This window comes from Anomaloglossus baeobatrachus, chromosome 7 (genome assembly GCF_048569485.1).
Source record: "Anomaloglossus baeobatrachus isolate aAnoBae1 chromosome 7, aAnoBae1.hap1, whole genome shotgun sequence".
NCBI classification, from domain to species: domain Eukaryota; kingdom Metazoa; phylum Chordata; class Amphibia; order Anura; family Aromobatidae; genus Anomaloglossus; species Anomaloglossus baeobatrachus.
In genome coordinates this window covers 292,559,325-292,584,994 of record NC_134359.1, presented here as the reverse complement: position 1 = coordinate 292,584,994, position 25,670 = coordinate 292,559,325, and the positions used below count along the sequence as shown (strand labels likewise).

General features: G+C 52.0%; 1 protein-coding gene across 1 annotated transcript in view; it reads right to left on the bottom strand.

Moving 5' to 3' along the window:
* Positions 1 to 4,222, bottom strand: part of RHBDL1 (rhomboid like 1) — an 81,589-nt gene extending 77,367 nt beyond the window's left edge. Inside the window, exon 1 of the mRNA XM_075318447.1 lies at positions 3,796 to 4,222. Coding sequence (XP_075174562.1) covers positions 3,796 to 3,834 — 39 coding nt within the window. The 5' untranslated portion in view covers positions 3,835 to 4,222. The remainder of the gene's footprint in view (positions 1 to 3,795) is intronic.
* Positions 4,223 to 25,670: the final 21,448 nt, after the last annotated feature.

The following is a 25,670-nucleotide window of genomic DNA, read 5'->3' as shown; positions in this document are numbered from 1 at the left end:
CAGTAGATGCTGTCTCTCTCCTCCTGTCTCTCATACACTCAGTAGATGCCGTCACTCTCCTCCTGTCTCTCATACGCTCAGTAGATGCTGTCGCTCTCCTCCTGTCTCTCATACGCTCAGTAGATGCTGTCTCTCTCCTCCTGTCTCTCTCATACACTCAGTAGATGCTGTCTCTCTCCTCCTGTCTCTCATACACTCAGTAGATGCTGTCTCTCTCCTCCTGTCTCTCATACACTCAGTAGATGCTGTCACTCTCCTCCTGTCTCTCATACGCTCAGTAGATGCTGTCGCTCTCCTCCTGTCTCTCATATGCTCAGTAGATGCTGTCTCTCTCCTCCTGTCTCTCTCATACGCTCAGTAGATGCTGTCTCTCTCCTCCTGTCTCTCATACGCTCAGTAGATGCTGTCTCTCTCCTCCTGTCTCTCATACACTCAGTAGATGCTGTCACTCTCCTCCTGTCTCTCATACACTCAGTAGATGCTGTCTCTCTCCTCCTGTCTCTCATACACTCAGTAGATGCTGTCACTCTCCTCCTGTCTCTCATACACTCAGTAGATGCTGTCTCTCTCCTCCTGTCTCTCATACACTCAGTAGATGCTGTCTCTCTCCTCCTGTCTCTCTCATACACTCAGTAGAAGCTGTCACTCTCCTCCTGTCTCTCATACACTCAGTAGATGCTGTCACTCTCCTCCTGTCTCTCATACGCTCAGTAGATGCTGTCTCTCTCCTCCTGTCTCTCTCATACGCTCAGTAGATGCTGTCACTCTCCTCCTGTCTCTCATACACTCAGTAGATGCTGTCACTCTCCTCCTGTCTCTCATACACTCAGTAGATGCTGTCTCTCTCCTCCTGTCTCTCATACACTCAGTAGATGCTGTCACTCTCCTCCTGTCTCTCATACACTCAGTAGATGCTGTCTCTCTCCTCCTGTCTCTCATACGCTCAGTAGATGCTGTCTCTCTCCTCCTGTCTCTCATACACTCAGTAGATGCTGTCACTCTCCTCCTGTCTCTCATACACTCAGTAGATGCTGTCTCTCTCCTCCTGTCTCTCATACACTCAGTAGATGCTGTCACTCTCCTCCTGTCTCTCATACACTCAGTAGATGCTGTCTCTCTCCTCCTGTCTCTCATACACTCAGTAGATGCTGTCTCTCTCCTCCTGTCTCTCTCATACACTCAGTAGAAGCTGTCACTCTCCTCCTGTCTCTCATACACTCAGTAGATGCTGTCACTCTCCTCCTGTCTCTCATACACTCAGTAGATGCTGTCACTCTCCTCCTGTCTCTCTCATACGCTCAGTAGATGCTGTCACTCTCCTCGTGTCTCTCATACACTCAGTAGATGCTGTCACTCTCCTCCTGTCTCTCATACGCTCAGTAGATGCCGTCACTCTCCTCCTGTCTCTCATACGCTCAGTAGATGCTGTCTCTCTCCTCCTGTCTCTCATACGCTCAGTAGATGCTGTCACTCTCCTCCTGTCTCTCATACACTCAGTAGATGCTGTCACTCTCCTGTCTCTCATACACTCAGTAGATGCCGTCACTCTCCTCCTGTCTCTCATACACTCAGTAGATGCTGTCTCTCTCCTCCTGTCTCTCATACACTCAGTAGATGCTGTCACTCTCCTCCTGTCTCTCATACACTCAGTAGATGCTGTCTCTCTCCTCCTGTCTCTCATACACTCAGTAGATGCTGTCTCTCTCCTCCTGTCTCTCTCATACACTCAGTAGAAGCTGTCACTCTCCTCCTGTCTCTCATACACTCAGTAGATGCTGTCACTCTCCTCCTGTCTCTCATACACTCAGTAGATGCTGTCTCTCTCCTCCTGTCTCTCATACGCTCAGTAGATGCTGTCTCTCTCCTCCTGTCTCTCATACACTCAGTAGATGCTGTCACTCTCCTCCTGTCTCTCATACACTCAGTAGATGCTGTCTCTCTCCTCCTGTCTCTCATACACTCAGTAGATGCTGTCACTCTCCTCCTGTCTCTCATACACTCAGTAGATGCTGTCTCTCTCCTCCTGTCTCTCATACACTCAGTAGATGCTGTCTCTCTCCTCCTGTCTCTCTCATACACTCAGTAGAAGCTGTCACTCTCCTCCTGTCTCTCATACACTCAGTAGATGCTGTCACTCTCCTCCTGTCTCTCATACGCTCAGTAGATGCTGTCTCTCTCCTCCTGTCTCTCTCATACGCTCAGTAGATGCTGTCACTCTCCTCCTGTCTCTCATACACTCAGTAGATGCTGTCACTCTCCTCCTGTCTCTCTCATACGCTCAGTAGATGCTGTCTCTCTCCTCCTGTCTCTCATACACTCAGTAGATGCCGTCACTCTCCTCCTGTCTCTCATACGCTCAGTAGATGCTGTCTCTCTCCTCCTGTCTCTCATACGCTCAGTAGATGCTGTCACTCTCCTCCTGTCTCTCATACACTCAGTAGATGCTGTCACTCTCCTGTCTCTCATACACTCAGTAGATGCCGTCACTCTCCTCCTGTCTCTCATACACTCAGTAGATGCTGTCTCTCTCCTCCTGTCTCTCATACACTCAGTAGATGCTGTCACTCTCCTCCTGTCTCTCATACACTCAGTAGATGCTGTCTCTCTCCTCCTGTCTCTCATACACTCAGTAGATGCTGTCTCTCTCCTCCTTTCTCTCTCATACACTCAGTAGAAGCTGTCACTCTCCTCCTGTCTCTCATACACTCAGTAGATGCTGTCACTCTCCTCCTGTCTCTCATACGCTCAGTAGATGCTGTCTCTCTCATACGCTCAGTAGATGCTGTCACTCTCCTCCTGTCTCTCATACGCTCAGTAGATGCTGTCACTCTCCTCCTGTCTCTCATACACTCAGTAGATGCTGTCACTCTCCTCCTGTCTCTCATACACTCAGTAGATGCTGTCTCTCTCCTCCTGTCTCTCATACACTCAGTAGATGCTGTCACTCTCCTCCTGTCTCTCATACACTCAGTAGATGCTGTCTCTCTCCTCCTGTCTCTCATACGCTCAGTAGATGCTGTCTCTCTCCTCCTGTCTCTCATACACTCAGTAGATGCTGTCACTCTCCTCCTGTCTCTCATACACTCAGTAGATGCTGTCACTCTCCTCCTGTCTCTCATACACTCAGTAGATGCTGTCTCTCTCCTCCTGTCTCTCATACACTCAGTAGAAGCTGTCACTCTCCTCCTGTCTCTCATACACTCAGTAGATGCTGTCACTCTCCTCCTGTCTCTCATACGCTCAGTAGATGCTGTCTCTCTCCTCCTGTCTCTCTCATACGCTCAGTAGATGCTGTCACTCTCCTCCTGTCTCTCATACACTCAGTAGATGCTGTCACTCTCCTCCTGTCTCTCTCATACGCTCAGTAGATGCTGTCTCTCTCCTCCTGTCTCTCATACACTCAGTAGATGCTGTCACTCTCCTCCTGTCTCTCATACGCTCAGTAGATGCTGTCACTCTCCTCGTGTCTCTCATACACTCAGTAGATGCTGTCACTCTCCTCCTGTCTCTCATACGCTCAGTAGATGCCGTCACTCTCCTCCTGTCTCTCATACGCTCAGTAGATGCTGTCTCTCTCCTCCTGTCTCTCATACGCTCAGTAGATGCTGTCACTCTCCTCCTGTCTCTCATACACTCAGTAGATGCTGTCACTCTCCTGTCTCTCATACACTCAGTAGATGCCGTCACTCTCCTCCTGTCTCTCATACACTCTGTAGATGCTGTCTCTCCCCCCTGCCCCTCTCATGCTATGTGCCCCCCATTCTCTTCTCCCCTCCCCCAGGCCCCGTATCTTACCTGCCCCTGGATGAGGCGCAGCAGGGAGCTCCTGTCCATATACCCGCAGAGGGGCTGTGGTGGGGGGCGCTGCACTGTGGTGGAGCGGGGTCTCTACCTGCAGAGCAGCCCCCCGCTCCAGGGCTACAGGGAGAGAATGGGGAGATCCGAGAGGAGAAGGGGGATGGAGACAGAAGGAGGGAGGACAGGAGAGGAGGGAGGACAGCAGAGGATGGAGGATGATTGACGGCTCCCCGCCTGCCCAGTGCAGAGAAGATGCCAGGAGGGAGGCAGGTGAGGCCGGGGTGATGGGCAGATCCGCAGAATGCAGGGAGGATGCAGGACTGGGTATACTGGGGATACAGGCAGGATAGAGGCACTGGGACAGCCGGGGAAGCTGCTCACACTGAGGCCACCGGAGAGCCAGGTGATGCCCACCCAATCCACGCTGCCACACACGGCTGAGAGCTGTCACATCCCCCTCCCCGCACACACACAGGCCGGGGCGCCGCCTGCGAATGCCAATGAGGCAGATCAGGGGTGTGTGGCAGCCAGCAGCCAATCACAGGCCGGAGAATGGGGGGCCAAGCCTGGAGGGAGGGGGAGATGCAGCCCCTTCATCACCTGAGACCCTCAGAGCCATCAGTGTGCCCTCCATCACACAGCATCATGTGCTGCTCCAGTGTCACCATGTGTCCATCACATACAGATATTATATAACCGCCATCTGGTGCAGAGCGACTAATGCGAACGATCACCGTCTGCGCCGCATCCGGACACAGTGTGGAAGTATTATTACTGTGATTCTAGGATTCAGCGCAAACCTCCCAACACCATGATGCCAGGGGGTAACATGGGCGTGATTGGTGGATTATCGGAGTACCCCACATCTCCGACGTAGATCTACGGCCCAGAGGGACGGGTCTATTAATGAGGACGTCTACTTACATCCCAACTAAACCCGGCCCGGAGGGACCACATGTGACCTAGAGGGCAGGGGCTATGGTGGCCCACTATAGATATCAGCAGCAGAGCAAATGATGCTGACCAGGGATGAATTAGAGCTACAGGTGGGGCGATCCATGATATTGGGAAGAGGCTAATATTCGGTTCTTGTATGTACCCTCTGTTTTCTGAGCCCGTAGTGACCCAGATAATCCATTGATAGCCACTTTTTAAAGCGGATGGTCACCAGATTAAAAGTGGCCAATTCTGCCCTTACTTTATTCCCGCTGTTTCTTCTGACCCGGTGACACATCCTCTTTAAACCCCCAGAGGAGAAGCTGCATTTCTGCTGGGTAGTGTAGTACTACATGCCAAATAATGAAAACACAGTGTAAAGTGCAATCATATCTGATGGGGGTAGTGGTGCTGTCATCATGGCACCGACGTCCTGTGTGGAACCGGCCCCCTAATAGTGCAGGTGGGAACATAGACTATCTGGTCGAGGCTCGGATCTCAGAAGACATCTGTGGTGTCCGGTGGGGTCAGATCCTAGAAGTCCTGATAGTCTATGTGCCCACCTCTATCAGGACTTCTAGGATCCGACCCACCGGACACTACAGATGTGTTATGGGATCCAAGCCTCGACCAGATAGAGCAGGTGGGCACATAGTCTATCTGGTCGAGGCTTGGATCCCACAACACATCTGTAGGGTCCGGTGGGTCAGATCCTAGAAGTCACGGCCTCAGGTCCCTCTATCAGGATACTAGAAGTCTTGATAGAGCAGGTGGGGACATAGACTATCAGGACTTCTAGGATCCATGAAGGCCGGGACTTCTTAGATCTGACCCCACCAGACACTGCACGTCTTGTGGGGTCTGGGCCTCTGCCAGATAGACTATGTCCCCACCTGCTCTGACTGGTGGAGGTCTGGACCCCACAAGACGTGCAGTGTCCGGTGAGGTCAGATCCTCGAAGTCCTGATAGTCCCCACCTGCTCTGACTGGTGGAGGTCTGGACCCCGCAAGACATCTGCAGTGTCCAGGAAGGTCAGATCCTAGAAGGTGCGGTCTCCATGGATCAGACTCGCTTCTCCAGATCTTCCCACAGATGATCGGTCACAGGAGATCTGGGAATCTGGGGACAAATCCTCACCTTCATCACTTCTCACCAACCATTACAAGCATGACAAAGCCAATATTGGCAAGTCTCAAGTCTGTGCACCCCGGTGGATAAAGCGAGGAGAATCAGGAGGAACATCTGATGGACAACTCCCTACAGATGATCCCACCGCTCCACAACGGTAACCACAGACAGATGTCCTTCTGTTCACTTTCTACAGCAGCAGTTTGTGCTCCAGAGCTGCTCTTCATATTGTAACTAGTGATATTTGCGAGATTGGATAGGTTGGCCTCCAGGAAGAAGCAAGGATTATGAGAAAGCACTGGACACCAGCACAATCAGTGACGTCCTCTTTATACCGCGCCCTCGGCCTCATGGATCACCTGACAATATGGGGATGTTCTGCATAAAAAGAAAAGTCCACACAATAACTATAATGTTTATTGGAAACAAATAATCAATCACAACATCACTATAACAACGAGACACAGATCCCTCGTCGCAGTGTGAACAGGGCGGACGGCAGCGGAGTGTACGGGTTCTTATTCCGTCCTCATTCCATCAGTAACAAAATGTCTACAAGAATCATCATCAGCAGAAAAGACTCTGCAAATCCTGCGGACTCTTCCCAGCATCTGTCCATCCCACACACAGGAGACCCCCGGGGCCGCAGGGGACCCACCGGACGGGTTTGGCAAAACGGAGGAAAGTCTGATCAGCTGTGGACAAACGGAGCTCTCCATACAGAAGAGGAGGAGGATGAGCAAGACGGGAGGCAGAGAGGGCTGGAAAGAGAAGTAATGGCAGGTTACATCACAGCAGTACAGTAAAGTGTCACAGCTTCTCTAGGAAAATTGATTTTATTCTAAACCAAACCAAATTAAGCAGTATTATAGTAGTTATATTCTTGTACATAGGGGCAGTATTATAGTAGTTCTATTCTTGTACATAGGGGGCAGTATTATAGCAGTTCTATTCTTGTACATAGGGGGCAGTATTATAGCAGTTCTATTCTTGTACATAGGGGGCAGTATTATAGCAGTTCTATTCTTGTACATAGGGGGCAGTATTATAGTAGTTCTATTCTTGTATATAGGGGGCAGTATTATAGTAGTTCTATTCTTGTATATAGGGGGCAGTATTATAGTAGTTCTATTACTGTACATAGGGGGTAGTATTATAGTAGTTATATTCTTGTATATAGGGGGCAGTATTATAGTAGTTATATTCTTGTACATAGGGGCAGTATTATAGTAGTTATATTCTTGTACATAGGAGCAGTATTATAGTAGTTATATTCTTGTACATAGGGGCAGTATTATAGTAGTTATATTCTTGTACATAGGGGCAGTATTATAGTAGTTATATTCTTGTACATAGGGGCAGTATTATAGTAGTTATATTCTTGTACATAGGAGCAGTATAATAGTAGTTATAGTCTTGTACATAGGGGCAGTATTATAGTAGTTATATTCTTGTACATAGGGGGCAGTATTATAGTAGTTATATTCTTGTACATAGGGGCAGTATTATAGTAGTTATATTCTTGTACATAGGGGCAGTATTATAGTAGTTATATTCTTGTACATAGGAGCAGTATTATAGTAGTTATATTCTTGTACATAGGGGCAGTATTATAGTAGTTATATTCTTGTACATAGGGGCAGTATTATAGTAGTTATATTCTTGTACATAGGAGCAGTATAATAGTAGTTATAGTCTTGTACATAGGGGCAGTATTATAGTAGTTATATTCTTGTACATAGGGGGCAGTATTATAGTAGTTATATTCTTGTACATAGGGGCAGTATTATAGTAGTTATATTCTTGTACATAGGAGCAGTATTATAGTAGTTATATTCTTGTACATAGGAGCAGTATTATAGTAGTTATATCCTTGTACATAAGAGCAGTATTATAGAAGTCTATGGGGAACTTGAGCATTTTTGAGGAATATCTTCTAGAAAAATGCTCAGGTTCCCCATAGACTTCCATTATATTCAAGTACGTGAGTTGCGCCCATCCTAGCTTCCAACTGGTTGTTGCGAGTACTGAGCCCCTGGGCATGGTAGTGCCCTCGCTCATCACTAGTAATAACTTATCCTCATGATGCTACCTATAGTGATATGATTCATGTTATCACCGGTGTGCGGTTTACTCTTTAGCACACATTCGGTGGATGTACCCGCGCTCCAGCACTTACTGTATGTGGCGTCGGTCCCTCCTGTTCATGTGTTGTAGCTGCAGCTGTCTGGAATAAGAACATACAGAGCGGGTGTCACTGACAAGGACGCAGCATTCCGAGGACACAGGATGTGATGAAGTTGATTCCGAGCTTTAAACCCACTGGTGTTAGTGAGTTTGTGGTGTGGAAACATGAAGGGGAGATCTGCCGATTATCCAACTTGTAAACAGCAAAGCCATAAAATGTCACATAACAATACAGAGGCTGCCAGCACCGGAGATAAGGAAACATTAACCATCCGTGAGCTGGCGAGAACGCCTCGTGTAATGAGATGACCCTCCCATAGCCATGTGGATGGATAGAGAGATGGATTATGGGATGGATGAATGAATGAATGGATGGATGGATGGTGAAATGGATGGATATAGAGATGTATGGATGGATGGATAGATAGATAGATAATGGATAGAGAGAGATGGATGGATAGATAAAGATAGGGCTGGATGGATAGATAGAGAGATGATAGATGGATGGATGGATAGAGAGAGATGAAGGAATGGATGTATAGATGGATGGATGGATAGATGATGGATAGAGAGATGGAGGCTTGGACAGACTGAGGGATGGGTTGAGGGATGGATAGAGGGATAGATGTGTGACGCCCCTGGCCTATCAGGTCGTCACAGGGTATTGCACAATCTGCCCTTCCGTGCAGTATCCACCTCCTTCTTGGTTTTGGGTCCATAATTATATTGTGTTGCCTACATCAGCTAATCAAACCCTAGATACACTCTGCACCACACCCACCAGACACACCAGTGGACGGCCTGAGTGGAATAGAGTCACCCTCCTGGGGGGTTGGGAGAGGGGAGGTCAGGAGTGTCAGTGAGGAGTTGTGTTTTGTAAGTGAAAGAGGGGAGGTCAGGAGCAGGGCTGCTAGGAAGCTATCTAGGTAGCAGACGGTGGTCTGGACCTAGAGGAGCTGGACCCCCGGTCACAGGGGATCGTGGCAAAGGGCACCTATCTGTCGAGGACAGCCGGCGGCCTTGCACCATTACCGGGCTGGGACCAAGGCACGACGGGGTACGTGGACCCTAGGTCAGAGAGTAGCTTCGGGCATCCTAACAATTTACCCAAGGAGTACGGAGTCTTCAAGAGCTGTTCGCACCTGCTCCAAAATCGGGGTACTAGCACAACGAGGGGGATAGGACTATACACTCAAAACGGTCCAGAAAATCCCAAGCGTGAACCCTGAGAGCAAGCTCCCACACTTAGCCATAGTAGAGAGTGGGACCAGGCAAGTTTCACACTACCGGGACTGTGGCGCCCCTGACCTGGTCAGGCACCACTGAGTACTGCACCCATGCTGGGGACAGTACAACACAGGTAATCCAGAAGGCTGACCGGGGTGTGGAACACAGGCGCATAGTGATCAGGTCTCACACATGTACCCATGAGAGGACCCCTGGGGATCCCAGGAGGGGGAAAAGCCTTCACCTTCACTGGAATAGTGGAGGGGGCCAAAAGCCTCCATCTCCTCTCAAGGGGTGTGGTAAGAGAGTCTGGTTGCTAGGTGGCGTAGGCAGGCACAAAAGGGAAAGGAGAAGGAGGAGTAAACAGTCTAGAGTCTGCAGCAGAGTGTGGAGGAGTGAGGAGCAGGAAAGTGAAGCTCAGACAGGAGCAGCAGTGAAGGTCCCAGATGTGAGCCGGTTCAGTGCAGAGTCCAGGGAGCTCCGAGAGGAGCTGACCCCTACCCCTGGGCTGCTGTAGTCTGACAGCGTCCGCGCAGTGGCTACGGACGGGGGAGAACGGTCAACTAGGAGTGCTACCCGAAACCCATCTCAGCTAGAGAGAGAGCACGGAGTGGGAAGTAAGGAGACTGCTAGGGAGTACCAGGCCCAAACGGGCGGCAGATCCCGAAGCGGAGATAGATCTAGCTTTCTTTTGCTAAACCTGCCGGTGTGGGGCTCTCAAAGCCCACGCCACAACACCACAAAAGCCGCAGCCACGTAGCCACAGTTAGGGCCCATAGGTCACAGGAGGCAAGCAGCTGGAGTGGCCTGGCCCAGGCGACAAGCAAACGGCAAACGAAGGGGAGAGAGGCTGCAGCATCTTCCCTGGGTGACCCCCATAGGGACTAAAAGTCGGGGTCACCCCAAACCAAAAAGGGCTAAGGAAGGCGAGTTGGTAGTCACCATCAGAAGTCAGCCTGAAGGATACCTGGTTCCAGTCTGGTTAATCCCAGCTACGCCCGGGTTACTCACCCTATCAACTGTGAGTAAAAACCCTGAAAGACACTCTGCCTGTGTTGAGTCATTCTGCGCCTTGTAGTTCTACACATTTACACAGGGCCCTGGGGCTTGCCTCACTCTCAGGAGGCTACTACAACTGGCTGCACCCACCATCAGCCCCAGGCATCCCTTAACCTGCAGTGGCGGTCCCCACTGACCGCAAATCTGAGAGTGGCGTCACGACAAACTACAAAGAAGGTTTCCTACCTGTGACCAGACAAGATCCAGCTGAGTGGAGTCCCTGAAGGTAATGCACCGACACAACACCTGTGGGGCTTCACAACTTCTGGCGTCACGAACAGGATAAGGACTAGACCTGTTCAGACAGGTGACCATGTGCCTGGGCGGTCCGCTTGAAAAATTGGAAGCGCCGCCATATTGCCACCATGAAAAGCGCGCTGGAAAACAACAGCAGCCCGCGCTGGAAGAAGTTACCGCCCACGAAGAGGTGTGGCTACCCAGAGATCCCCTGCAGAGTTCTGACCTCGCTTGTGAAGAGAGCGGAAGCGTCCAGAGACGTCGGGACAGAAAGGGAGCCAGAAGCCTGCTGCTGAAAGAGGCAGAGCGGAAACTGAACAGCTTGCAACTGGAGGCAGCAACGAGTCCACTGCTGGGAAATCGTGCAGGAGAAGGCGCAGAGGAAATGGCGTCTGAACGCAGAAACCCAGAACCGGGCTCCGCTGCCTGGTGGTATCGGGAGCTGGCCCAGTTCTGCGACCGACTGGAGACTCGGGTCGTGGAGCAGATCAGAGAAGAACGCATGGAACTTCTGGAGATGGCTGCCGCGGTTCAGGCCTATGAAGGGGGAACCGCACGACGAGTGCCAGACCGGACGGCGACGACTCAGACCCCGATGCTGCCACCGATGGGTGAGTCCAGTATTACCCCTGCCGGCCCGGATGCCCCGACCCCTGCTGCCACGCCCGCGGTCCCTGAAGAGGCGCCCGGCGCGGCGACGCTGAGCCAGGCCGCAGCCACGCCAGGTGCGGCCCGCCAAGCCCAGGCCGCCGCAGCGATGCCCTGCTCGGCCCGCCAAGCCCCGGCCGCCGCAGCGATGCCCTGCTCGGCCCGCCAAGCCCAGACCGCGGCAGCAACGCCCAGTCCGTCCCGCCAAGCGCCGGCTACGGTAGCGATGCCCGCTGAGGCTCCGGCTACGACAGAAACGCCAATCCAGGCTGCCGCCACACAGGGCGCGGCCCGCCAAGACCAGGCCGCCGCCACACAGGGCGCGGCCCGCCAAGACCAGGCCGCCGCCACACAGGGCGCGGCCCGCCAAGACCAGGCCGCCGCCACACAGGGCGCGGCCCGCCAAGACCAGGCCGCCGCCACACAGGGCGCGGCCCGCCAAGACCAGGCCGCCGCCACACAGGGCGCGGCCCGCCAAGACCAGGCCGCCGCCATGCCAGGCGCGGCCCGCCAAGAGATTGCATCACCATTTTCCCCGGCCTGCAAGGCCAGAGCAGACACCGCTCCCCAGTCCAAAGAGGTCCCTGCTGGAAAGCCCACGCTGGGGGAGGACCCCGCATACTGGCAGCTGAAGGCTGACATGGAGGCCAAGTTTCCACAATGGTTGGTGGACCAGTACATGCTCCCTCCGCATACCCCCAAGAGGATTCCGACAACCCCTGCAGCAACCACGTCAAAGAGTCCCCCGCCTGGGCCTGTTGAAGGAAGTTCATCCCCAGCACCGCCACCACAGGGGTGCCAAGAAGAACTAAGGGGGAGAGGAGGCCAGGAAACTGAGGAGCTGACTCAGGAGCCATCAGCAGCGGATCCATGCCCCGAGCCAGAGATGCTGCCGTATTCCCGCTGGGATGAAGAAGACCTGACACCGTCTGCTGAGGAAGATCTGCCCCAAAGCCTCACCTGGGAGCTTGTAAGCTGCACCTCGCAGAATCCAACCCGCAAGATACAGCGCCGCAGTAGAACCCAGTCTTTCCCTGCACCGCCATCCCCAGAGCAGAGAGAAGTCACGGCCAGAGACCTACAAGAAAAACGGTTCCTGAGAAGGTCCAAAGCCCAGGTCAGAGGACCCCTTTGTAGAGGTGTAGTGGAGGACTTCAGCCTAAAGTCAGGATACGGGTTCATTGTTGCACCTGGTATCAAAGAAGGTATCTTCGTCAATAGAAGAGATGTGAGAGCTCATCTGCCCAGAGGACACCCTGGCAGAAACTTAAAAATGGGAGACTCCGTACAGTTTACCCTGCATCGAGGCGAAAGAGGCTGGTACGCGCTAGATGTAGTACCATGTCCCAAAGAAGAAAGGAAAGACAGTAATAAAGAAAGAAAAGACCAAAGACCTAATGATGAGACCACTACAGATGAGGAAAAAGGTCAAGAAACCAACAGGTGCCGCAGCCCTACAGGCCCAAGCCCTGGTGAAGAGGAGTCTGCATAAGTTCAAGTAAAGTACAGCAAGTTTTGACCAGTTGGAAAGTTTGTTTTGCAACGTTTTAAAAGTTCAAGTATGTGCCCACATAAACTGATGTGAGAAATAAACCTTAAGGCTATGAACTGGCTATAGCCACAAACTCTCGCAGTGTAAATAGTTACACCAGAGGGCACCACCACCACCAGAGTCAGCCTGTTTAGGGGCTTGGCTCGTCTGCAACCAGGAGGAGCCCGTCCGTATATAGGGCCTTGGCTCACCTGCGACCAGAGAGCATGCCTGTTTATGGGGCCTGGCTCTCCACCACAAAGAGGGTACCTGGTCAGCACCAACTGTGGAGGCCGCCTCTGGATCCTGCCAGAAGTGGCTGAAGGCGCGGCTTCACCAGGCCAGGTATACCCTGAAAACCACCAGCCCATGAAAGCCGCCTCTGGATCCTGCCAGAAGTGGCTGAAGGCGCGGCCAACGTGAAAGGGTTTTGGGTGGGTTAACGGACTTGTGGGTGGAGGGTGGTGATGCATGGTACCTGGTGCTTTTAAAAGTTTAACATGTTTTAATGTTTTATGCATTTTAAAATGTTGTCTTGCAGCCCGAGGACGTGCTGGTGATAACTAAGGGGGAATGTGGCGCCCCTGACCTGGTCAGGCACCACTGAGTACTGCACCCATGCTGGGGACAGTACAACACAGGTAATCCAGAAGGCTGACCGGGGTGTGGAACACAGGCGCATAGTGATCAGGTCTCACACATGTACCCATGAGAGGACCCCTGGGGATCCCAGGAGGGGGAAAAGCCTTCACCTTCACTGGAATAGTGGAGGGGGCCAAAAGCCTCCATCTCCTCTCAAGGGGTGTGGTAAGAGAGTCTGGTTGCTAGGTGGCGTAGGCAGGCACAAAAGGGAAAGGAGAAGGAGGAGTAAACAGTCTAGAGTCTGCAGCAGAGTGTGGAGGAGTGAGGAGCAGGAAAGTGAAGCTCAGACAGGAGCAGCAGTGAAGGTCCCAGATGTGAGCCGGTTCAGTGCAGAGTCCAGGGAGCTCCGAGAGGAGCTGACCCCTTCCCCTGGGCTGCTGTAGTCTGACAGCGTCCGCGCAGTGGCTACGGACGGGGGAGAACGGTCAACTAGGAGTGCTACCCGAAACCCATCTCAGCTAGAGAGAGAGCACGGAGTGGGAAGTAAGGAGACTGCTAGGGAGTACCAGGCCCAAACGGGCGGCAGATCCCGAAGCGGAGATAGATCCAGCTTTCTTTTGCTAAACCTGCCGGTGTGGGGCTCTCAAAGCCCACGCCACAACACCACAAAAGCCGCAGCCACGTAGCCACAGTTAGGGCCCATAGGTCACAGGAGGCAAGCAGCTGGAGTGGCCTGGCCCAGGCGACAAGCACACGGCAAACGAAGGGGAGTGAGGCTGCAGCATCTTCCCTGGGTGACCCCCATAGGGACTAAAAGTCGGGGTCACCCCAAACCAAAAAGGGCTAAGGAAGGCGAGTTGGTAGTCACCATCAGAAGTCAGCCTGAAGGATACCTGGTTCCAGTCTGGTTAATCCCAGCTACGCCCGGGTTACTCACCCTATCAACTGTGAGTAAAAACCCTGAAAGACACTCTGCCTGTGTTGAGTCATTCTGCGCCTTGTAGTTCTACACATTTACACAGGGCCCTGGGGCTTGCCTCACTCTCAGGAGGCTACTACAACTGGCTGCACCCACCATCAGCCCCAGGCATCCCTTAACCTGCAGTGGCGGTCCCCACTGACCGCAAATCTGAGAGTGGCGTCACGACAAACTACAAAGAAGGTTTCCTACCTGTGACCAGACAAGATCCAGCTGAGTGGAGTCCCTGAAGGTAATGCACCGACACAACACCTGTGGGGCTTCACAGGACCACTAGAGAAGTAAACTTAGTGCCAGGAGGAAGGTCACGGATCACCAGGCAGCACCATCGGGGACGGGACCCGAACTAAGCTCCCCCTCAGCGGCAGCGGTGTCCAGAGACTTGGTTTATCCAGTTGTCGGTGTCAGCTTAATGGACTGAATGAGTACACAAGTGACCCCATTTTGCATCCAACGGCACTCCCCAGTCACCATCACCGAGCCCCGGGGTATTCCCCCTACCCGTGGAGGGTTCTAACACCTTGCTGCCCCATTCCATCGCCCCCGGGTACTCCCAACTGCAGCGGTGGTACTCCTAATTACCACATACCACGGGTGGCGTCACAAACTCTATAATACCTTGTAAATACCCCCCTTCATTTGAGTGGCCGCACGACCCCCGGGTCCGGACACCCCTCAAGCCACCGCGAATCTGGATCCGAGCAGCTCGGCTGCTGGCACGGGGGCGGCACAGATGGATAGAGGGATGGATGGATAGAGGGATATATAGATGGATAGAGGGATAGATAGATAGATAGATAGATAGATAGATAGAGGGATAGATAGATAGATAGAGGGATAGATAGATAGATAGATAGAGGGATAGATAGAGGGATAGATAGAGGGATAGATAGAGGGATAGATAGATAGATAGATAGATAGATAGATAGAGGGATAGATAGATAGATAGATAGAGGGATAGATAGAGGGATAGATAGATAGATAGATGGATAGATAGATAGAGGGATATATAGATGGATAGAGGGATAGATAGATAGATAGATAGAGGGATAGAGGGATAGATAGAGGGATAGATAGAGGGATAGAGACATGGATGGATGGACAGAGGGAGGGAGGGATAGATAGATAGATAGATAGATAGATAGATAGATAGAGGGATAGATAGATAGAGGGATAGATAGATAGAGGGATAGAGACATGGATGGATGGAGAGAGGGATGGATGTATCCGATAACAGGATAGGTGGATGGATGAATAGAGGGAGGGATAGAGGGATTGATTGATAGTGGGATGGAGAGAGAGGGATAGATATATGGATGGATAGAGGGATAGATGGATAGAGACATGGATTGATGAATAGAGGGATGGATGGATAACAGGATAGGTGGAGGGATGGATAGCGGGATATATAGTGGGATGGATCACCTGCGTCCTGACTGGTCCCCGTGGACTGCCGTCTTAGCTGGGACTGCCTGTTGAAGGTGATTCCGTTGAATGTTTGGTCTATGAAGGAGTCCAGGTCTTTGTCGTCCTCGGGGGCTGTAATAATGAGGGACAGGTGAGCTCTGGAGATTTCTGATGGGACATAACACGTCCAGATAATATCGCCCCTTTGTGCATATGGCGGCTCCATATACCTGAGCTTTGTACAATCAGTGGAGGCAGGAAATATAAAAACTGACCAGTAATAGAAGTGATGTGAACAGGACCCAGAAGAGCTTACAATGTGCAGGGGTGACACATCGGATAATCCGGCCGCGTCCTAGAGGACGGGTCTCCGAGAGCGGCTTTCCTGCACAGCTCCCCGGATAGAGGCCATGCTGGAGAGGATTGCTGTCCCCCCCACTCCCACCCCCCCACCCCAAGCCCAATTCTAAACAACATGAAAGATGATTTCCTTACTTCTTGGCCGAGACCTGATCATCTGAAGTTAGAGGCCCAAAAACCCTGAGGCTGCACCACTGACACCGCCGGTGACATGCCACACGCTGATTGCTGTGCGCTGCATTGTTGCCATGGAGACTGTGTGTGGATCCAGATCATCAAGGACATCAATGTCCACAGCACTCCGGGCCGATTTATTATTTGTATGTTTATTTGTTTGGGGTTTTGTTTTTTTAAAGTACAGTACATTTTTTTGTCTTGTAGTTTTCCATTGTCCTTTTTTTTTTTTTCTCCAAAATCTTCAAAATGACGCAAACTTGTTCATGATTTTTACGCAAAATGAGAAATACTCTGCGTCTGTTACATTTTTGCTTCTTTTTAGAGCAAATATGTGCAATATCTTTTAAAATGTCGCTCGCAACGCTAAGAAATGCTCAAACATCAGGATTACACAAACCAAGGCCACAGGGGCGAAGAAAAACAAACCAATAAATAGAAAATAAACATCAAAAAAATGGTCACTGAATACTGAGGATGGAGGAGACGGGCGGTCACTGAATACTGAGGATGGAGGAGACGGGCGGTCACTGAATACTGAGGATGGAGGAGACGGGCGGTCACTGAATACTGAGGACGGAGGAGACGGGCGGTCACTGAATACTGAGGACGGAGGAGACGGGCGGTCACTGAATACTGAGGACGGAGGAGACGGGCGGTCACTGAATACTGAGGACGGAGGAGACGGGCGGTCACTGAATACTGAGGACGGAGGAGACGGGCGGTCACTGAATACTGAGGACGGAGGAGACGGGCGGTCACTGAATACTGAGGACGGAGGAGACGGGCGATCACTGAATACTGAGGACGGAGGAGACGGGCGGTCACTGAATACTGAGGACGGAGGAGACGGGCGGTCACTGAATACTGAGGACGGAGGAGACGGGCGGTCACTGAATACTGAGGACGGAGGAGACGGGCGGTCACTGAATACTGAGGACGGAGGAGACGGGCGGTCACTGAATACTGAGGACGGAGGAGACGGGCGGTCACTGAATATTGAGGATGGAGGAGACGGGCGGTCACTGAATACTGAGGATGGAGGAGACGGGCGGTCACTGAATACTGAGGATGGAGGAGACGGGCGGTCACTGAATACTGAGGAAGGAGGAGACGGGCGGTCACTGAATACTGCGAATGGAGGAGACGGGCAGTCACTGACTACTGAGGATGGAGGAGACGGGCAGTCACGGCACTGAATACTGAGGATGGAGAAGACGGGCGGTCACTGACTACTGAGGATGGAGGAGACGGACGGTCACTGAATACTGAGCATGGTGAAGACGGGCGGTCACTGAATACTGAGGAAGGAGGAGACGGGCGGTCACTGAATACTGAGGAAGGAGGAGACGGGCGGTCACTGAATACTGAGGATGGAGGAGACGGGCGGTCACTGGATACTGAGGATGGAGGAGATGGTCAAGTCACTGAATACTGAGGATGGAGGAGACGGGCGGTCACTGAATACTGAGGATGGAGGAGACGGGCGGTCACTGAATACTGAGGATGGAGGAGACGGGCGGTCACTGAATACTGAGGAAGGAGGAGACGGGCGGTCACTGAATACTGAGGATGGAGGAGACGGTCAGTCACTGAATACTGAGGATGGAGGAGACGGGCAGTTACTGAATACTGAGGATGGAGGAGACGGGCAGTCACTGAATACTGAGGATGGAGAAGACGGGCGGTCACTGAATACTGAGGATGGAGGAGACGGACGGTCACTGAATACTGAGCATGGAGAAGACGGGCGGTCACTGAATACTGAGGACGGAGGACATGGGCGGTCACTGAATACTGAGGATGGAGGAGACGGGCGGTCACTGAATACGGAGGATGGAGGAGACGGGTGGTCACTGAATTCTGAGGATAGAGGAGACGGGAGGTCACTGAATACTGAGGATAGAGGAGACGAGCGGTCACTGAATACTGAGGACGGAGGACATGGGCGGTCACTGAATACTGAGGATGGAGGAGACGGGCGGTCACTGAATACGGAGGATGGAGGAGACGGGTGGTCACTGAATTCTGAGGACAGAGGAGACGGGAGGTCACTGAATACTGAGGATAGAGGAGACGGGCGGTCACTGAATACTGAGGACGGAGGAGACGGGCGGTCACTGAATACTGAGGACGGAGGAGACGGGCGGTCACTGAATACTGAGGACGGAGGAGACGGGCGGTCACTGAATACTGAGGATGGAGGAGACGGGCGGTCACTGAATACTGAGGATGGAGGAGACGGGCGGTCACTGAATACTGAGGACGGAGGAGACGGGCGGTCACTGAATACTGAGGACGGAGGAGACGGGCGGTCACTGAATACTGAGGACGGAGGAGACGGGCGGTCACTGAATACTGAGGACGGAGGAGACGGGCGGTCACTGAATACTGAGGACGGAGGAGACGGGCGGTCACTGAATACTGAGGACGGAGGAGACGGGCGATCACTGAATACTGAGGACGGAGGAGACGGGCGGTCACTGAATACTGAGGACGGAGGAGACGGGCGGTCACTGAATACTGAGGACGGAGGAGACGGGCGGTCACTGAATACTGAGGACGGAGGAGACGGGCGGTCACTGAATACTGAGGACGGAGGAGACGGGCGGTCACTGAATACTGAGGACGGAGGAGACGGGCGGTCACTGAATATTGAGGACGGAGGAGACGGGCGGTCACTGAATACTGAGGATGGAGGAGACGGGCGGTCACTGAATACTGAGGAAGGAGGAGACGGGCGGTCACTGAATACTGCGGATGGAGGAGACGGGCAGTCACTGACTACTGAGGATGGAGGAGACGGGCAGTCACGGCACTGAATACTGAGGATGGAGAAGACGGGCGGTCACTGACTACTGAGGATGGAGGAGACGGACGGTCACTGAATACTGAGCATGGAGAAGACGGGCGGTCACTGAATACTGAGGAAGGAGGAGACGGGCGGTCACTGAATACTGAGGAAGGAGGAGACGGGCGGTCACTGAATACTGAGGATGGAGGAGACGGGCGGTCACTGGATACTGAGGATGGAGGAGATGGTCAAGTCACTGAATACTGAGGATGGAGGAGACGGGCGGTCACTGAATACTGAGGATGGAGGAGACGGGCGGTCACTGAATACTGAGGATGGAGGAGACGGGCGGTCACTGAATACTGAGGAAGGAGGAGACGGGCGGTCACTGAATACTGAGGATGGAGGAGACGGTCAGTCACTGAATACTGAGGATGGAGGAGACGGGCAGTTACTGAATACTGAGGATGGAGGAGACGGGCAGTCACTGAATACTGAGGATGGAGAAGACGGGCGGTCACTGAATACTGAGGATGGAGGAGACGGACGGTCACTGAATACTGAGCATGGAGAAGACGGGCGGTCACTGAATACTGAGGACGGAGGACATGGGCGGTCACTGAATACTGAGGATGGAGGAGACGGGCGGTCACTGAATACGGAGGATGGAGGAGACGGGCGGTCACTGAATTCTGAGGATAGAGGAGACGGGAGGTCACTGAATACTGAGGATAGAGGAGACGAGCGGTCACTGAATACTGAGGACGGAGGACATGGGCGGTCACTGAATACTGAGGATGGAGGAGACGGGCGGTCACTGAATACGGAGGATGGAGGAGACGGGTGGTCACTGAATTCTGAGGATAGAGGAGACGGGAGGTCACTGAATACTGAGGATAGAGGAGACGGGCGGTCACTGAATACTGAGGACGGAGGAGACGGGCGGTCACTGAATACTGAGGACGGAGGAGACGGGCGGTCACTGAATACTGAGGACGGAGGAGACGGGCGGTCACTGAATACTGAGGACGGAGGAGACGGGCGGTCACTGAATACTGAGGACGGAGGAGACGGGCGGTCACTGAATACTGAGGACGGAGGAGACGGGCGGTCACTGAATACTGAGGACGGAGGAGACGGGCGGTCACTGAATACTGAGGATGGAGGAGACGGGCGGTCACTGAATACTGAGGACGGAGGAGACGGGCGGTCACTGAACACTGAGGATGGAGGAGACGGGCGGTCACTGAATACTGAGAACGGAGGAGACGGGCGGTCACTGAATACTGAGGATGGAGGAGACGGGTGGTCACTGAATACTGAGGACGGAGGAGACGGGCGGTCACTGAATTCTGATGGGATTTACATTTCTCTTTTCTTCAGTCACTTTGCAGTTTGTGAATTGATAATAAACTATTTCCTCTTCTATTTCTGAAATCTTCTTACTTTTCAGTATTTTTTCCAAACCTGCCTAAGACTTTTGCACAGCGCTGTATTTATACAGGTTGAGGCCTAAATCAGAGACAATAATATTGGTGCTTTTACCTTCCGTGCCGTCCGCGGGGCTGACTTCAGTGCCAGGATTGGACTGGAATGAAAAGAATAATCCAGAAAAATATTACATATAGTGATGACACGGTGTACAGAGGTAGCAGACACTGCCACTATACCCCTTTGTGGGTTGACAAATAATTGCAAGACCTTTCCCCTATTTTTGGGCACATCAGACTAAAATAAGCCTGGATCGGCCATAAGGGGGCGCAGTGCTACCCAATGACATTACCCAGCCCCAGTAGTTGCAGCGCGCATGAACTACTATTACCTTAGTCATCCAGTCACGGAGGCCTCGGTTCAGATCGGATTGTTTTTCCCGCACTACAGGAGTATCTGAGGAACGCCGACTACAAGACATTCAATGTCTTACTGTTTAGAAGTGTATAAGAGAGCAGGGGTGTATATAAGAGAGCAGGAGGGTGTATATAACAGAGCCGGAGGGTGTATATAACAGAGCAGGAGGGTGTATATAAGAGAGCAGGAGGGTGTATATAACAGAGCAGGAGGGTGTATATAACAGAGCAGGAGAGTGTATATAAGAGAGCAGGACGGGTGTATATAAGAGAGCAGGACGGGTGTATATAAGAGAGCAGGACGGGTGTATATAAGAGAGCAGGGGTGTATATAAGAGAGCAGGAGGGTGTATATAACAGAGCCGGAGGGTGTATATAACAGAGCCGGAGGGTGTATATAACAGAGCAGGAGGGTGTATATAACAGAGCAGGAGGGTGTATATAACAGAGCAGGAGGGTGTATATAACAGAGCAGGAGGGTGTATATAACAGAGCAGGAGGGTGTATATAACAGAGCAGGAGGGTGTAATATAAGAGAGCAGGACGGGTGTATATAAGAGAGCAGGACGGGTGTATATAAGAGAGCAGGACGGGTGTATATAAGAGACCTGGGGTGTATATAAGAGAGCAGGAGGGTGTATATAAGAGCCGGAGGGTGTATATAACAGAGCAGGAGGGTGTAATATAAGAGAGCAGGACGGGTGTATATAAGAGAGCAGGACGGGTGTATATAAGAGAGCAGGACGGGTGTATATAAGAGAGCAGGACGAGTGTATATAAGAGAGCAGGACGGGTGTATATAAGAGAGCAGGACGGGTGTATATAAGAGAGCAGGAGGGTGTATATAAGAGAGCAGGAGGGTGTATATAAGAGAGCAGGAGGGTGTATATAAGAGAGCAGGAGGGTGTATATAAGAGCACGAGAGTATATAAGAGAGCAGGAGAGTGTATAATAGACAGCAGGAGGGTGTAATATAAAGAGCAGGAGGGTGTAATATAAAGAGCAGGAGGGTGTATAATAAAGAGCAGGAGGGTGTATAATAGAGAGGAGGAGGAGGGTGTGTATAAGAGTGTAGGGATGTGTATAAGAGAGAAGAGGGATATATGAGAGTAGTGTGCAGAAAGGAAACATTCAAGTGAGCAAAGGAGTGTAAGAGAGCAAGGGTGAATAACAGAACAGAGGTGTGTGGGAGGGAGCAAAAGGAACATTTAGGAGAGCACAAGGGGTGTATAAGAGAGCAATGGTGAATATGAGAAGGATGAGAGGTGGTTGGAGAGCAGGGGATCAAATAAGAGAGCAGGGAGATGTTTAAGAGAATGCAGTTATATATATAGGAGAGCAGGAAGCATAAAGAGAGTGAAGGTGTGGGTAAGAAAGTAGAAGGATGTATACAAGAGAAGAGGTATATAAGAGAGCAGGGAAATGTATGAGAGAGCAGGGAGGTATAAGAGAGCAGGGAGGCATATAAGAGCAGGGGGACATAAAAGAGCAGGAGCATGCATAAGAGAGAAGGGGGACATAAAAGAGCAGGGGCATGTATAAGAAAGCAGGAGACATAAAAAGCAGGGGGAAAAAAGTATAAGAGAGCAGGGGGACATAAAAAAGAGCAGGGGCATGTATAAGAGAGCAGGGGGACAAAAGAAAGCAGGGGACATAAAAGAGCAGGGGCATGTATAAGAGAGCAGGGGGACAAAAGAAAGCAGGGGACATAAAAGAGAGCAGGGGCATGTATAAGAGAGCAGGGGCAATAAAAGAGAGCAGGGCATGTATAAGAGAGCAGGGGCATGTATAAGAGAGCAGGGGCAATAAAAGAGAGCAGGGGCATCTATAAGAGAGCAGGGGCATCTATAAGAGAGCAGGGGGACATAAAAGAGCAGGGGGACATAAGAGAGCAGGGGGACATAAAACAGTGTCATTGATAAGAAAGCTGAGAGATGTTGAGGAGAATACATGGCTGTGTAGAGGAGCAGGGTGATGTACGGGGGGCACTGTGGTGCAGGGGATAGCAGATGTGGACGAGCAGAGCCATATAATGTGGTGCAGGGGATAGCAGATGTGGACGAGCAGAGCCATATAATGTGGTGCAGGGGATAGCAGATGTGGACGAGCAGAGCCATATAATGTGGTGCAGGGGATAGCAGATGTGGACGAGCAGAGCCATATAATGTGGTGCAGGGGATAGCAGATGTGGACGAGCAGAGCCATATAATGTGGTGCAGGGGATAGCAGATGTGGACGAGCAGAGCCATATAATGTGGTGCAGGGGATAGCAGATGTGGGCGAGCAGAGCCATATAATGGGGTGCAGGGGATAGCAGATGTGGACGAGCAGAGCCATATAATGTGGTGCAGGGGATAGCAGATGTGGACGAGCAGAGCCATATAATGGGGTGCAGGGGATAGCAGATGTGGGCGAGCAGAGCCATATAATGGGGTGCAGGGGATAGCAGATGTGGACGAGCAGAGCCATATAATGTGGTGCAGGGGATAGCAGATGTGGGCGAGCAGAGCCATATAATGGGGTGCAGGGGATAGCAGATGTGGGCGAGCAGAGCCATATAATGGGGTGCAGGGGATAGCAGATGTGGGCGAGCAGAGCCATATAATGGGGTGCAGGGGATAGCAGATGTGGACGAGCAGAGCCATATAATGGGGTGCAGGGGATAGCAGATGTGGGCGAGCAGAGCCATATAATGTGGTGCAGGGGATAGCAGATGTGGGCGAGCAGAGCCATATAATGTGGTGCAGGGGATAGCAGATGTGGACGAGCAGAGCCATATAATGTGGTGCAGGGGATAGCAGATGTGGACGAGCAGAGCCATATAATGTGGTGCAGGGGATAGCAGATGTGAGTGAGCAGAGCCATATAATGTGGTGCAGGGGATAGCAGATGTGGACGAGCAGAGCCATATAATGTGGTGCAGGGGATAGCAGATGTGGACGAGCAGAGCCATATAATGTGGTGCAGGGGATAGCAGATGTGAGCGAGCAGAGCCATATAATGTGGTGCAGGGGATAGCAGATGTGAGTGAGCAGAGCCATATAATGTGGTGCAGGGGATAGCAGATGTGGACGAGCAGAGCCATATAATGTGGTGCAGGGGATAGCAGATGTGAGTGAGCAGAGCCATATAATGTGGTGCAGGGGATAGCAGATGTGGGCGAGCAGAGCCATATAATGGGGTGCAGCAGAGAGTTATATAGGAGAGGGATGTATAATACACAAGGCCTGCAGTAATAGGACCTCTTCCTGATGGACACCATGGTCTCCTGGATCGCCTGCAGCCACCGCGTCCTCTCCTCGTTGCTGCCCGCCGCCTGAAGCACAAAACCGGAGCAATCACAGCCCTGGATATTGCCCCGCCACACGGTGCAGACTATAAACTACCGCACTCTCTCTTATACTAGTGTTATTGTTCCCTGGTATCAGCCATTTCATGACAATGGCACTACAGTGATATTTACCAGTAGAATGACTTTTCCGTTGCGCAGGGTCATCTCCAGGGTGTGCCGGGACCCCGACGTGGCCGCACTGACCAGTGACAGCACCTGCCCCGGGCACAGGGTCAGTCATTAGGAGGGGGCGATAATCATTGGATCATTATTGCACGGACCCCCCGGAATACTCACCTCTCGCACGTCTATGGTGCCCCAGAGCTCCCCCTGCAGGAAGAACAGGAAATGTGTGTAATCCCATGAAGTGAGTAGACGCAGCCGCAATACCGCACACAACCACGAGGCAGGCGTGGCGCTAGAGGAAAGCAGCCGATCCTCGACATTCCCTTTACGCTTCGGGTTTCTTACCTCTTTGTCATGACTTCCTCGTATCTTGAAGTACGACAGCTTCGTCCCATTAAGTATAAACTGGTACGTCCTCCACTGGAATTTCTGCCCGGGTGCAAAAAGAAGGGAATTTTGTTACTTACCGTAAATTCCTTTTCTTCTAGCTCCAATTGGGAGACCCAGACGATTGGGTGTATAGCTACTGCCTCCGGAGGCCACACAAAGCATTACACTAAAAAGTGTAAGGCCCCTCCCCTTCTGGCTATACACCCCCTGTGGGATCACGGGCTGCTCAGTTTTAGTGCTAAAGCAAGAAGGAGGAAAGCCAATAACTGGTTTAAACAAATTCAATCCGAAGTAACATCGGAGAACTGAAACCGTTCAACATGAACAACATGTGTACCCGAAAAAAACAAAAATCCCGAAGGAAACAGGGCGGGTGCTGGGTCTCCCAATTGGAGCTAGAAGAAAAGGAATTTACGGTAAGTAACAAAATTCCCTTCTTCTTCGGCGCTCCATTGGGAGACCCAGACGATTGGGACGTCCAAAAGCAGTCCCTGGGTGGGTAAATTAATACCTCAAGTTAGAGCTGCAAAACAGCCCTCCCCTACGAGGAGGCAACCGCCGCCTGCAGGACTCTTCTACCTAGGCTGGCGTCCGCCGAAGCGTAGGTATGCACCTGATAATGTTTGGTGAAAGTGTGCAGACTCGACCAGGTAGCTGCCTGGCACACCTGTTGAGCCGTAGCCTGGTGTCGTAATGCCCAGGACGCACCCACGGCTCTGGTAGAATGGGCCTTCAGCCCTGATGGAACCGGAAGCCCAGCAGAACGGTAGGCTTCAAGAATTGGTTCCTTGATCCATCGAGCCAGGGTGGATTTGGAAGCCTGCGATCCTTTGCGCTTACCAGCGACAAGGACAAAGAGTGCATCCGAGCGGCGCAGGGGCGCCGTGCGGGAAATGTAGATTCTGAGTGCTCTCACGAGATCCAACAA